The sequence below is a fragment of the Heteronotia binoei genome, chromosome 5 (assembly GCF_032191835.1).
Source record: "Heteronotia binoei isolate CCM8104 ecotype False Entrance Well chromosome 5, APGP_CSIRO_Hbin_v1, whole genome shotgun sequence".
NCBI classification, from domain to species: domain Eukaryota; kingdom Metazoa; phylum Chordata; class Lepidosauria; order Squamata; family Gekkonidae; genus Heteronotia; species Heteronotia binoei.
In genome coordinates this window covers 144,722,822-144,736,765 of record NC_083227.1, presented here as the reverse complement: position 1 = coordinate 144,736,765, position 13,944 = coordinate 144,722,822, and the positions used below count along the sequence as shown (strand labels likewise).

The 13,944-nt window shown below is 43.0% G+C and overlaps 1 protein-coding gene across 1 annotated transcript in view; it reads right to left on the bottom strand.

Moving 5' to 3' along the window:
* The window catches only part of SH3RF2 (SH3 domain containing ring finger 2), a 183,551-nt gene that overhangs the window by 16,915 nt on the left and 152,692 nt on the right, over positions 1-13,944 (bottom strand). Inside the window, exons 6-7 of the mRNA XM_060240545.1 lie at positions 3,609-3,700; positions 2,145-2,315 (exon numbers count right to left, since the gene is read on the bottom strand). Coding sequence (XP_060096528.1) covers positions 2,145-2,315; positions 3,609-3,700 — 263 coding nt within the window. The remainder of the gene's footprint in view (positions 1-2,144; positions 2,316-3,608; positions 3,701-13,944) is intronic.

The following is a 13,944-nucleotide window of genomic DNA, read 5'->3' as shown; positions in this document are numbered from 1 at the left end:
CTTAACACACATAAGAAGTTTAACAGGAAAAATGAAAGGGCTGGATGAGACTGGTATGACAAATTATACCCGGAGATGGATAAAAGTCCAGTGTGGAATGATTCAGAATGGCACCTGTTATTTGAGATCCTTATAAACAAAATTGTAGATTTCTCAAACCAAACTGCAAGTTCCTTAAAAACACACACACACACACACACACAAACTCAAGATGCATGACCAAATTTCACATTTCATTTCCTTAGTACTTGGACTGGTTCAACAATTCACCTCTTACTTTTTTAGGTGTTTTCAGAGCAGCAGTATGGCTATGTGTCATGAGAGAGGGCTGAGTTGTTTTGATATGATTACATATGGAAACAGTGTTGGCTGATCTGGAAAGTTACCCCCACAGGCCTTTGGCTGTTCATCCTTCTGCAGTAGTCTCACTTCACCGTCATATCCATCAGTGTCTAACCTGCAATAAGTGCTACTGGGATCTACAATAATCCACAAGTAATTTTTCAGGAGTCCAATATGTGGCAGACAAGGCATTTCTAAATCACAACTTCTTGAAATTGACTATCACCTTTTAAGGGACAAAAGGAAATGGGGAAACATTTTTAATGCTTCCCTTGATATCTGAAAAATATATAATTATGTTCTGGTTACCATTTCTCGCCATATTTAACTCTGATTTTTGCATAACTCAGTACTGTGTCTGCTGACTTGGTTTCAACAAGAACATAAGCACAGCCCTATTGTATCAGACCAAAATGTTCAGTATCAGTCAACCAGATTCCTATGGGAAGATTATAAGGAAGGTATAAAGGATACAACCCTTTTCTTTGTGTCCCAGCATCTGGTATGTCAAGTTACATTATCACAACTAACTCCTAGTGGAATTATTCTATCCTTTTTTAAAGGTGCCTTGTATAGAAAGTACTCCAAAAAAACCCTTTTGGTCACTTTTTGCTATACTTGTGATATATCTTGAGATGGTGTAACTAAAGGTGTCTGAAAGCTAAAGGCAATACAATTCTGGCAATATAATCCTTTGTTCAATTTCGATTATACTGTCTTGAATAATTTCAGTATCATCAGTAATCTTGGCTACCTTATCATCAGTAATCTTGGCTACCTTACTGCTCATCCTGACTTCAAAAAAAATTTAATAACTATTTAAAATAGCATCAGGTTCAACATAGATTTTGGGGGGAGCCCACTGCTTACTTCCTTTTGTTAAGAAAACTGTCTATTTATTATTATCCTCTTCTTTAATCAGGTACTGATTAATCAGAGAATGTGATCTCCTCTTATCTCATTACTGCTAAATTTACTAAAGATATTCCAGCAGTACAAGTGCCAGATTGCCCGTATTTAAACATTTACAGACTCAAATAACAATAAAAAGGTTGGTGAACTGTGTTTTTCTTTTGCAGATGCAACGCAGATTCTTCTTCAAGGAGGGTTGTTCTTCTGTGTGTCAACAGTTCTAACTTTAATACATTTTAAACTGACATACATGGGACAGATACTAAATTATAGGTCAGTCATTTCCCAGATTCCCCCTGGATTCTGTTAGACTGGAAGCACAAACCTGGGAAGGCTGAGCGGGGTTGGTGGGGCAGTGCATGTGCTTGGAGGTGCTTGGAGCCTACCCTCCCTTGCCATGGAAGCCTTCCACAGCAAGGGAGGGCAAGCTTCAAGTGCACTCACCCTGCTGCCACTGCCCGCCAGCAGCACTCCTGGTAGGCAGCGAGGCAGAGGAGGGTGGTGGAAAGGCAGGCGGCAAGGGTGAGCGTGGCGGCAATGGGGAAGTGGCACCAGGGGTAGGGGGGCACACGTGGGGAGTGGCCAGGTGGTGCCCTAGGCAGCTGCCTACCTGGCCTACTGGGACGTGCCGGTCCAGATGTGGATGTCTCTCCAACAGCTATGCAGTGAAGGCCAATATAAAGAATTCAGCACAATTCTTTAATATCTTTATCATCCTTCAGCACTCCTTTAATACCTTTTGTTATCTAATGGTTCCATTGCCTTTGGCTTTCCCCTGCTTTTTAGTTTTTTAGTCAAACTGGGCCAAATCAAATGTGAAGTTCTTCCATGGAAGTTCTTCATTTCACTTATTTTGGTATTTACCAACTTAGATTTACCTCTCCACAGACCTGAAAAATGGTGTGACGTAATTGCTGGGGAAGATCCCAACTTTTCCTGAGACCAACGACATTCCTTTTAACCAGCCTTCTTGATATTTCCCCAAAATACGAATGCCTTCTCCTTTTTGCAGTTCTAGTTCATCTGGACCATGAGCTGTGTAGGAGTGTAAGGCAACGCACCTGGTGAAACATAGGGAATTAAAACACAAATATGTTATCTGTAGAGACAACTCTGTATACACAACATAAAATGAGGATACAACTATTTGTTTTATACCATATTAAGAAATGCTGTTTTACTCTTGGTCGAACATAAATTGGTCTGAAGACTGTTCAAATAACACCTCTGTGACATAATGGTAGAATGTTCCAGAGGGCCAGTGAATTAGGTAAATAAAAGACAAAGAATTAAGAATGCTGAATGAATGGATACAAACATATGATTTAAAAGACACTATTATTTATTGATTGATTTTATTTGTAGACTGCCCTCTCCTATGTGCAAGACTCAGGGCACTGAACAACATTTCAATAAACGCATTTGCAAGTTAGAATTAAAACAGTTAAAACAATAAAACAAATTCTATGACTATTACTGTTGGCGCTTAAAGGACTAATTTATGTTCTTCCCCATAGGGAAAGATGAGAGAGAGAAGAGGCCAGGCTCAGTGGAAACTGTTGCTGTCTTCAACCGCAGGCCTGGAGGTGGAACATCTCTGTCTTACAAGCCCAGTGGAACTGCACTAGGTGCCACAAAGCACAGATGTCATTTGGCAGAATGTTCCACCAGGTTGGCGCCAGGGCTCTGGCTGAAGACAGCCTGGATCTCTTTCACTCCAGGGATCACCAGAAGGTTCTTCTCCCCAGAGCATAATGCTCTTCCATTAGTTTAAATGACATCCCTGAAGCAATAAACTCAGAATCCAGGAATGCACAAGAGTGTATGTTAGAATTTGGGAGAGTGACCAGATTCCTTTCAGAACCTGTATTGGCAGGGGTTTGCATGCATATTTGTTTTCCCTAAAAGGCAAATATTATCTTTCTGGGATGGACATATGGACCTATGAAGCTGCCTTATACTGAATCAGACCCTTGGCCCATCAAAGTCAGTATTGTCTACTCAGACTGGCAGCGGCTCTCCAGGGTCTCAAGCTGAGGTTTTTCACATCTATTTGCCTGAACCCTTTTTTGGAGACGCCAGGGATTGAACCTGGGACCTTCTGCTTACCCAGCAGATGCTCTACCACTGAGCCACCGTCCCTCCCCACCGTCCCTGGGAGGTGGACAGGCTAATAACCCCAAGATCTAGCACTCACTCTTTATTGTATTTTCTCATTTCTAGAAGCTTTGGCCCCACTTTTATGTCAGACTAGAGGAAAAGTTCACCCTATTCTGTGGTTGCTAGGAAACAATATCCTAGCCCCGGCAATGCTCCCCCTCCCAATAGAAACAAGAAAGAATTCTTTTACATACATATTCACTGACAGGTGTTGCTGTAAGTGGGGAAGAGTGACAATGGCTGTAGAATTCCCCAGGGATCCAGGCGTAGAGTAATAGGAAGTGACCTGTAAATTAGGAGAAATTTTTTTTTTGAATGAGTGCCATTTCTTTGTTCAAAAAGAAGGTGCTGGAACCAGGTCCCACGAGTGCCTGTCGTCCAGGCAAAGCTGAATGACCTATTAAAAGGAACAATATATTTACCTCACTAGTAAAGCTGATTCATTCAACTGTATGTGTAATAATCTAAATGGAACCTTCCAGTTTTATTTACTCATGCGGTAAACAACACGTTAGACTGGTTTTCTTGTTATTCCTTAGTGGCAAGGAAGAATGATTATGGGTAATCCTTGAGATATTTGACACGAGACTTGCCCCAAGATTCCATTCTGGTTCACAGTTTTATACATAGTACTGAACTCTCCCTGGAAGCTAAAATGACTAAACTCAGACTCTTGTCCTTCAGTCACATTACAAGAAGACAAGAGTCACTGGAAAAGCCAATAATAATTAGAGATGGGCATGAACTGGCTGACAAACTAAAATTCATCATGAATCTTGGCCAGTTTTTGGTTTGCAAAACCATGTCCATGAACTAAAGAGCCACCATGAACTTTCATGAATTTTGATGCAGTTTGTAGCGGTTCATGGGTTTAAACCCCTACTTTCTGCTCTTCACAAAAAACAGCTCCTTGGCTGTTTGGTTTAAATGGCTTGGAGCCAATTAAACCACTTCTTTTCGCCCATCGCTGGTAAGCAGTGATTTAAACTTCAGATGGCTCACAAACTGGTATGAACTGCTTTGGTTTGCAAACTAACCTCCCAATTTGTATATGTGATGAACTGGGCCTGTGTCAGGTGGCAGGCCCCAGTTCAGCTGACCCCTCCTGGGATTCTGAAGGAGCCGTTCCACTCCACTGCCTCAGGGTGTTGCTACCACCACTGGTTAGGTAGGACAGCCTTCTAACCTCCTTCTGGTGTCACTAGAAACCCACCTTTGGGCTTCCCAGGGATCTTTGGATCTTCCCTGGAGAGTTGGCAATTGACCATTTTACCACTCCCTAGGGATTCCCTGACCCACTCCAAGTGTTTCCAATTGGTTGGGGGAGCTATGTGGTACAGAGGAACTTCACTCCTTCAACAATCAAAGGATTTATTTAAAACCCACAACCTATATACAGGCATATCAGAAGTGAATGGAAGAAATAAAATACCATAGACAAAAATGCTTCATGTCTCTCCCTTCTCTAAACTCATGTCCTATCTAGATGGTATGCAGGGGAGGTACCTTACTTGGTTACTCTGGAGTGAGCTAGTCAAACATATCCCCCTAAATGGCCACCATCTCTGGCCCAGAAGCAGAGCTACACTGCCTCTGTTTGTGGTAAGCTCCAACCAACGGTTCACTGGCTTCCTGCCCCAAAACTCAATAATATAAATGGCAGTTCCCACCCAGGCAGGGCTGGCCCTTCCACTAGGCAAACTAGGTGTTTGCCTAGGGCCCTGATCCAGTGGGGTGCCAAATTGGGCGACCCCTCTCGCAGAGGCCATCCCCGCCGCTTTTCTCCTGCTTGCCTCCAGCTCTCTCTCTTCCCTGCTGCCTTTTTCCTGCTCGCCCCTGGTCTTTGGCTCCCCCCGCTGCCTTTCTCCCACTTGCCCCCAGCTCTCTCTCTTCCCTGCCGCCTTTTCCCTGCTTGCCCTCGGCTCTCTCACTTCCCTGCCCGCTCCGCTTCCTTCTCTCCTTCCTTCGCCCCCCTCTGCTTTCTCCCGGCCACATTGTTTCCCTCCCAGCCTTCTCCTCTAACTTCTCTCCTTCCTGCTTTCTGTCGTCCCCCCACCCCGCGCTTTCTCCTGGGCATGTTGTCCCCCCCTTCCTTCTCTCCTTCTTTGCTTTCTGTCTCTTCCCCCAGTTTTCTCTTGGGCGTGGTGTTTCCCTTGTTCCCCCTCACTTCACCCTGTCAATCCTCACAGCTGTTCCTGTGCAAAATTCTTTCATTCTGGGAGTGATATTCCCAGGGGTTGGAAGTAGGTGCAGCCAAGGAGACTGGGAACATGGGAAAACTCTCTCTGCCTTTTACACATGGATGGTAGGATACTGCAAATGTTGCATTTTATTATTTGTATATCAGCACTATACATTGTATAATACCCAGGGCTGATAAAGACAAGGAAGAATGGTGTTCAGCTGGGCTACTTCATCTTCACATATAGTTCAATGGACATGAAAAAATAATCTTTTATTGATCCTTGAAATTATAATTGCCATTTTTTCTATTAGATTTTCTATTCTGGATTTTATAATTTAGCAAATAACAATAAGCCCATGAAGATGACTGATCAGTTTTCCTAATCAAGAGCAGTTTTCTTTTTATATGTTAATAAGAGTTAACTGAAGGTGTGGGTTTAGGGTTTTTAAAAAAGTCATGCATTTGTTGTAGCTTGGAGTCTGTGGTTTGGTGTTATTTCTGTTGGGCTCACTGGTTCTGTTTGCATTTGAAGTAGGGATACCAGCCTCCCGGTGGAACCTGGGGAGCCCATAGAATTACAGCTCATCTCCAGACTGCAGAGATCAGTTCCCCTGCATCTTAACAAAGGATGGAGAAAGAGTGCTCTTTCCCTCTAAGGGACGATTACCAATAAGTAAAACTTATTTTACTTATTAACCAATAAGTAGAAATTTTGGAAGATAAGAGAGATGCTGGCCATTGATACTGCAAGGAGGTCCCTGTGGGTTTCTCTTTCCTTAAAGGCTTTTTGAAACTGGGCTTTGGAAGTGATCCTCTTTGGAAATTTTGAGAGATCAATTCCCGAGGGGTGAATTTCTCAGCCCCTGCTGAGTTGTTCTTTGCACAGCATAGGATGTGTTTGAGAGAGACTGGGGTATAGTTTATGCCTTTATGTAGCTCTAAATAGAAGACCTGGAGCTGACTCTGGCTCAGATCATGAGCTACTCTTTGCAAAATTCAGGCGTAAACTGAAGAAAACCGGGGAAGCCATTAGGCCATTCAGGTTTGACCTTGATTACATCCCTTATGAATATACAGTGGAGGTGAAGAATAGATTTAAAGGACTAGAGTTGATAGACAGAGTGCCTGAAGAACTATGGATGGAGGTTCATGACATTGTACAGAAGGCAGCAACCAGCACCATCCCAAAGAAAAAGAAATGCAAGAAAGCAAAGTGGCTGTCTAATGAGGTTTTACAAATAGCTGAGGAAAGAAGGAAAGTGAAAGGCAAAGGTGAAAAGGAAAGATTCACCCAACTGAATGCAGATTTCCAGAGAACAGCAAGGAGAGATAAGGAGGCCTTCCTGAAGGAATAATGCAAAGCAATAGAGGAAAATAATAGAATGGGAAGGACAAGAGATCTCTTCAAGAAAATTGGAGAAATCAAGGGAATGTTTTCTACAAAGGTGGCCATGATAAAGGACAAAAACGGTAGGGACCTAACAGAAGCAGAAGAGATCAGGAAGAGGTGGCAAGAATACACAGAAGATTTATACAAGAAGGATCTCAATGTCCTTGACAACCATGACAGTGAAATCGCTCATCTTGAGCCAGACATTCTGGAGTGTGAAGTCAAATGGGCCTTAAAAAGCATTACTAAAAACAAAGCGAGCGGAGATGATGGTATCCCAATTGAGCTTATCAAAGTCCTAAAAGATGATGCTGTTAAAGTGATGCACACATTATGTCAACAAATCTGGAAAACACAACAGTGGCCACAGGATTGGAAAGGATCAGTTTATATTCCAATCCCAAAGAAGGGTAATGCCAAGGAATGTTCAAACTATCATACCATTGCAAGGTCATGTTAAAGATCCTACAAGCTAGGCTTCAGCAGTATGTCGATTAGGAACTATCAGAAGTTTAAGCTGGGTTTCAGAGCGGTAGAGGAGCTAGAGATCAAATTGCCAAAATTCGCTGGATTATGGAGAAATTACGGGAGTATCAGAAAAACGTCTATTTCTGTTTCATTGACTATGCTAAAGCCTTTGATTGTGAGGATCACAACGAACTGTGGCAAGTCCTTAAAGAGATGGGAGTACCTGACCACCTCACATGTCTCCTGAGAAACCTGAATAAGGGTCAAGAAGCAACTGTCAGAACGGGATATTGAACAACTGATTGGTTTAGAATAGGAAAAGGAGTTCGATAAGGATGTATATTGTCACCCTGCTTATTTAATTTATATGCAGAGTACATCATGTGGAATGCTGGCCTGGATGAAGCACAAACCGGAATTAAGATTGTTGGGAAAAACATCAGCAACCTCAGATAGGCAGATGACACCACTCTAATGGCAGAAAGTGAGGAGGACCTAAAGAACCTTTTGTTGAGGGTGAAAGAGGAGAGCACAAAAGTAGACTTGAAACTCAGCATCAAAAAACTAAGATCATAGCATCCGGCCCCATCACACCTTGGCAAATAGAAGGGAAAGACATGGAAGTAGTGACAGACTTCACATTCCTGGGATCCAGCTGGTGACTGTAGCCATGAAATTAAACAACACTTGCTCCTTGGGAGGACAGCTATGGCAAACCTGGGCAGTATAATAAAAAGTAGAAACATCAGCCTGCCAACAAAAGTCTGTATAGTCAAAGCGATGGTATTCCCAGTAGTAATGTATGGCTGTGAGAGCTGGACCATAAGGAAGGCCAAGCGCAGAAGAATAGATGCTTTTGAGCTGTGGTGCTGGAGAAGAATCTTGAGAGTCCCTTGGACTGCAAAAAGATCAAATCAGTCAGTCCGAATGGAAATCAATCCAGACTGTTCCCTGGAAAGTCAGGTGCTGAAGCTGAAGCTCAAATACTCTGGCCACCAAATGAGAAGGGAGCACTCCCTGGAGAAGATCCTGATTCTGGGAAAGACAGAGGGCAAAAGAAAAAGGGGACGGCAAAAGATGAGATGGCTGGACAGCGTTACTGATGTAACTAACATGAATTTGAGCAGACTTCGGAGGATGGTGGAAGGCAGGAGGGCCTGGTGTGACTTTGTCCATGGGGTCACAAAGATTCAGACTCGACTGTGCGACTGAACAACAAAAATAGAAGTTCCATTTATGATGTCTCTTAAGTGCCTAGAACTTGCTTTGTTTCTGATAGTAGCTCATTCCTGTTAGCAGAAGTTCTGTTTAACTCTTTAAAGAATAATAGCATATGGACCATTTGGTAAATGAAACATTTCTACAGCAGGCAATGAAGCAAAAGTATGAGCCTTGGAGAATAAGCCTGGACACCTTCTCTAATTCTCTCTTCTGTCCTCCAAAGCAAATGGTCAGCTCAGGCTTAGAGAAAAATGCCCAACTGAGATGCTGTACAGAGCCTTCCCTCCCAACTTTGTTATTTCAAGAAGGTCTCCCATCCAAATACTTGTCAGAGTCGGCCCTGCTCAGCTTCCAAGATCTGACAAGATCAGGCTTGCCTGGGCTATCTAGGCCATGGAGCAAGTTCAAGTTTTGTGCTTTTCATTTGTCCCACAATTCATCTGTTTTTAAAAATGGTTATCGGGTGGGGGGCAGAAGTTAGCCTTGCCTAGGGTGACAGATAGTCTAGGGCCAGCTCTGCACCCAGAAACTGGCTCTCCCTCCTGCAGCGCTCTGGGGCAGATCTCCTCTAACCTTGATGGCTTTCCAGTCCTCTCAAGGGATTTGCCCTCAGACTGCAGGAGGGGACGGGGGAATAAGGTAGAGATTAGGCCAAGGCCTACCTAGATAGTCTCCTCCAGGGCTTTTTTTGAGCAGGAATGTACAGGAAAGCAGTTCTGGCTGGCTTGGCATCAGGGGGTGTGGCCTAATATGCAAATCAGTTCATGCTGGGCTTTTTCTACAAAAAAAGCCCTGGTCTCCTCCCATCCAATCCACAGACAGTTAAACCCACACAACAAGATGGTGTTTCCCCACAGTATAGGTTTATGGTTCAGCCACAAACTGAACTGCAAAAATGCGGTGCATGCTCATCCCTAATAAGCAAAGTCGAAGGCAGCAAGAGAAGAGGAAGATCCAATATGAGATAGATTGACTATCAAGGAAGCCATGGTCCTCAGTTTGCAAGAATGGCTGTTAATGAGAGGTCATTTAGGAGGCAGTTAATTCCATAGGGTCATCATAAATTGGAAGCAACCTGATGGCACTTAACACCTCCCCCCATACATAAGGGTGAGTAGCAACTTTAATGGTTCTTATGCAAATACAATGTAATAATGTGGCAAAAAAAAATCTTGATACCTTTGAAATCAGGTGGTTTTAGGCATTTCACTAAGCACTTTAATGTCATTGATTTCAATGGGATTTGGACATGACTATTTCACTGCCTGGGGCACTAATGTTTGAGAAACTATAGATCACAGGATAAGTAATCTTTTGAGCCCTACTAGCTGTGATCTCAGGGGTACTGATGTTTATATTGTGAGTGTTCCCAAAACAGTTTGATGACTGCGGTGTGGAATTATATGAGACAGTCTACATTTTCTTGTGATATAATTTATAGCAACAAAGCAGATATTACAGACATTGGTGCACTTTTCCAGTTACGTATCCTCAAGATGGTCCTTAAAAACTTGATAATAAAGAGCACATTGTGTTTCAGCCTGGGGAATTAAACATCCCTGAGGGTAAATGGGCCTCGCAAAAGGATTGTGAACAGATTTTCTGAATATTCTGGCGAGATGTCTGAGACGAGTTTATTGTATGAAAGTGGTTTATTTTATGAAAGAACCTTTAAGAGGTTTCTGGGCAACTTATGATCACAAAAAAGAAAACAATAACAAACAATTAAATAAACCATAAGAGACAACTATCACATATCTCCAAAAAGGCAGCATCAGGACAGACACATAATGGCTGGGTCCAGACCAGCAGCTTTGGGTGCATGGGAGGCATCTCAGATCTGGCTGGTTCAAAATGGTGTGGCCGAATCCCAATCAGACACTTCCACGCCAGTTGCCTGTTTCCATGTGGAAAGCACTTTGGCACGGTCAGGTGGTTGTTTTTCCATATGCACAAATGCACTTTGGGCAGTTTTTTTTTTTTAAAAAAGAATGCCGGTGAGTGTCTAGAGTGGACTGGCGGATTCACACCACCGATTCGCCTTGCTTGGGTGCTCACATGTTCAGATGCCCAGAAAGATGGATGGCATGAAGGATTTGATACCACTTTCTAAGTAGTAGCTTTTTGAGCCACCTCAGAGACACCAGAGGATGGGGTGAGTATGGGAGCAGGACGGGTGGCAGATGTGCATGTTTGGACTTGATTTTTTTTAACCGTCTGTGAGCCATCCCTGTGTTGGCTTAAAATGCCGGTCTGGACTCAGCCAATACGTATCAAATACGTATCAAACTAAAATAAAATCACCCTTGCCTGGCTCTTGAAGGCCAATACCTATGGTGCTTAGTCAACTTCCCTGATGGAAGGAATTCCATATTTTTGTGGTATTAAGGCTGTGCAAACGGCACTGGCTGCCAGTTACATACCGGGTTCGCTACAAAGTGCTGGTCATTACCTTTAAAGCCCTATATGGTCGAGGACCTGCCTACCTGAGGGACCGTCTCTCCCCATATGAGCCCCAAAGAGCACTGAGGTCAGCAGGGAAGAACAAGCTGACTATCCCTGGGCCAAAGGAGGCGAAATTGCAGAACACCCGCGCACAGGCTTTCTCCGTTGCAGCTCCGTGCCTGTGGAACCAGCTCCCGGAAGAGGTGAGGGCTCTGCGGAGTCTAGACCAATTCCGCAGAGCCTGCAAGACCATCCTCTTTAGGCAGGCCTTCGCAGGCTGCTGACAAAAGATGGCCGAACTGATGACCCACCAAAGTGACTCTATTTAGTGATCTTGCCATTATGTAATAGACAGAATAGCGCCAGGAACATCATTGTTGCTGTTAAATTATGTAAATTGGAATGCTTTTTAAGATACTGTCGATCTTAAACTATTGTATAACTTTTAATGTTGTTTTAAAACTAATGTATAATTTTTATCTGAATATGTTGTTAGCCGCCCTGAGCCTGCCTAGGCGGGGAGGGTGGGATATAAATAAAAATTTATTATTATATTATTATTATTATTATTACTGCTGAGAAGACAGGAGGCTGAAGTTGGTTCCTTATTCATTCCTTATTCATGAATTCAAACAAAAATACTGAGGAGAGTTTGAAAGCTCTCAACCCCCCAAAAAGGTCTGGACCACCATATATCAAACATCCTTGAGAAGATTTCAGGTTTTCACGGCTCAATGCACAGCAGCCAAGAAGGTCAGAGCGCCTGCTCCGGCTGCAACGCCACTGAGGATGTTCTCCGCAGCTGAGAACGAAACGTCTGGAAGAAAAACTTTCTCCAGTAGAACACGGCACTTGAGCCCGAAAGATTCTACAAACCCTAATCCCTGAGAACGCCCTGTTGATAGAGCACAGCTTATGAGGAAGTTACAGGTCTGCCAGTTCTGGGTTGGAAAATTCATGGAGATTTGGGGGTGGAATCTGGGGAGGCAACTCAGCAGAATTCACCCTCTGAAAGTGCCATTTCCTCCAGGGCATTTCATCCTCTGTAGTATGGAGATCAGTTGCAATCCTGGGAGGGCTCCAGGACCCATCTGGGGTTTGGCAATTTTAGGAAAATCTTAATGTCCAAGTAAGAGCCAGTTTGGTGTAGTGGTTAAGTGTGCGGACTCTTATCTGGGAGAACCGGGTTTGATTCCCCACTCCTCCACTTGCACCTGCTAGCATGGCCTTGGGTCAGCCATAGCTCTGGCAGAGGTTGTCCTTGAAAGGGCAGCTGCTGGGAGAGCCCTCTCCAGCCCCACCCACCTCACAGGGTGTCTGTTGTGGGGGAGGAAGGTAAAGGAGATTGTGAGCCGCTCTGAGACTCTTCGGAGTGGAGGGCGGGATATAAATCCAATATCTTCATTTACCTCACAGGGTGTCTGTTGTGGGGGAGGAAGGTAAAGGAGATTGTGAGCCACTCTGAGACTCTTCGGAGTGGAGGGCGGGATATAAATCCAATATCTTCATCTACCTCACAGGGTGTCTATTGTGGGGGAGGAAGGTAAAGGAGATTGTGAGCCCCTCTGAGACTCTTCGGAGTGGAGGGCGGGATATAAATCCAATATCTTCATCTTCTTCTTCTTCTAAGCTTATATATATGAAGGTAATTCTTAATATACCTCAGAACCATGTATGCAACACAAAAACATGGAGAGCTTGACTAGTGAGGGTATTTTTACTCAGAATATTTTCATTAAAAAATCAACAGAGTTTTTTTTTATTTTTTTGGCGAAATGAAATTTCAAGCAAAAGTTAAGTTTGTTAAATGTGAAGGAAGGTATCTGTCTGACTTGACTTGAGAGCCTGATTGTGCCCTGCCAGGTTCCTGAAACCTTTCCCCATTACTGTGGCTTCCATTATAATGGCTACTACTAAGAGTCACTGCTTCTATTGCCACGTGCAAGTTGTACATCAATAATTTATTGCATGTGTTATACAAGTCATCAATTTCTAGTTTGTAATCCAGTTTTATTGCTGTATGTAATATACTGTTTTCTTGCATTTTTTAAAAAAAGTGTAATCAGCCTTGAGCCTCAGTGAGAAAGGTGGGCCATACAAGAAATAAACAAATAGTCTGAAAAAAAGACAGGTGCAAACCAGATGGCTGCACAGTGGCATGCAATGAAGGTAGCCTGCCATGGAAGCATCAATAAAACCAATTCCGGCACTTTATTGAACAATATCTGTGCAGACCTCCTGGGTATCATTTGCCTACTGGATTTAAATTAGTAAAGCATGTGTACAGTTGCTTCCATTCTCATTTAAGGAAGCCATCTCTGGTACATTCATAGCGTCAGTGAAGAGCAGCCAGGCCAAAACTGAAGTCTGGTAGCAAAATGTGATAAGAAGATGCTTTTGGGCTATAATTTTGCAGCCTGCGCAGATAATGACATTCAGTTCACAAACTGTTAAATTTTACTGAGACCATTTTTCTTCAAAATGTTCTTGTGGTCTGGTCCTTGTCTAAATGATATCTTCTCTTATGATTTTAAAAAAAACCCATTAGCAGGTTTTTTTTTACTTACAGTAAATGGGTTTTTAATAATAAAGTCTTGCTTGCTGTACCCTCATACAATAAGGACACAGTTGTGAACATGATATGGCAAACTAGTAAGTTCTGTGTGTTTTAACAGTTGTGATATCTGACATATTTTTACTTTTTGAAGTAAAAAATATTTGAGTATTTCAGTGTATCTTGCTAGTTCTTTAGCTTGTACCAGGTGGGTTTATTTTAATGTGGAACTATTTTTACTTATACAGCACCATCAGCATACATAGT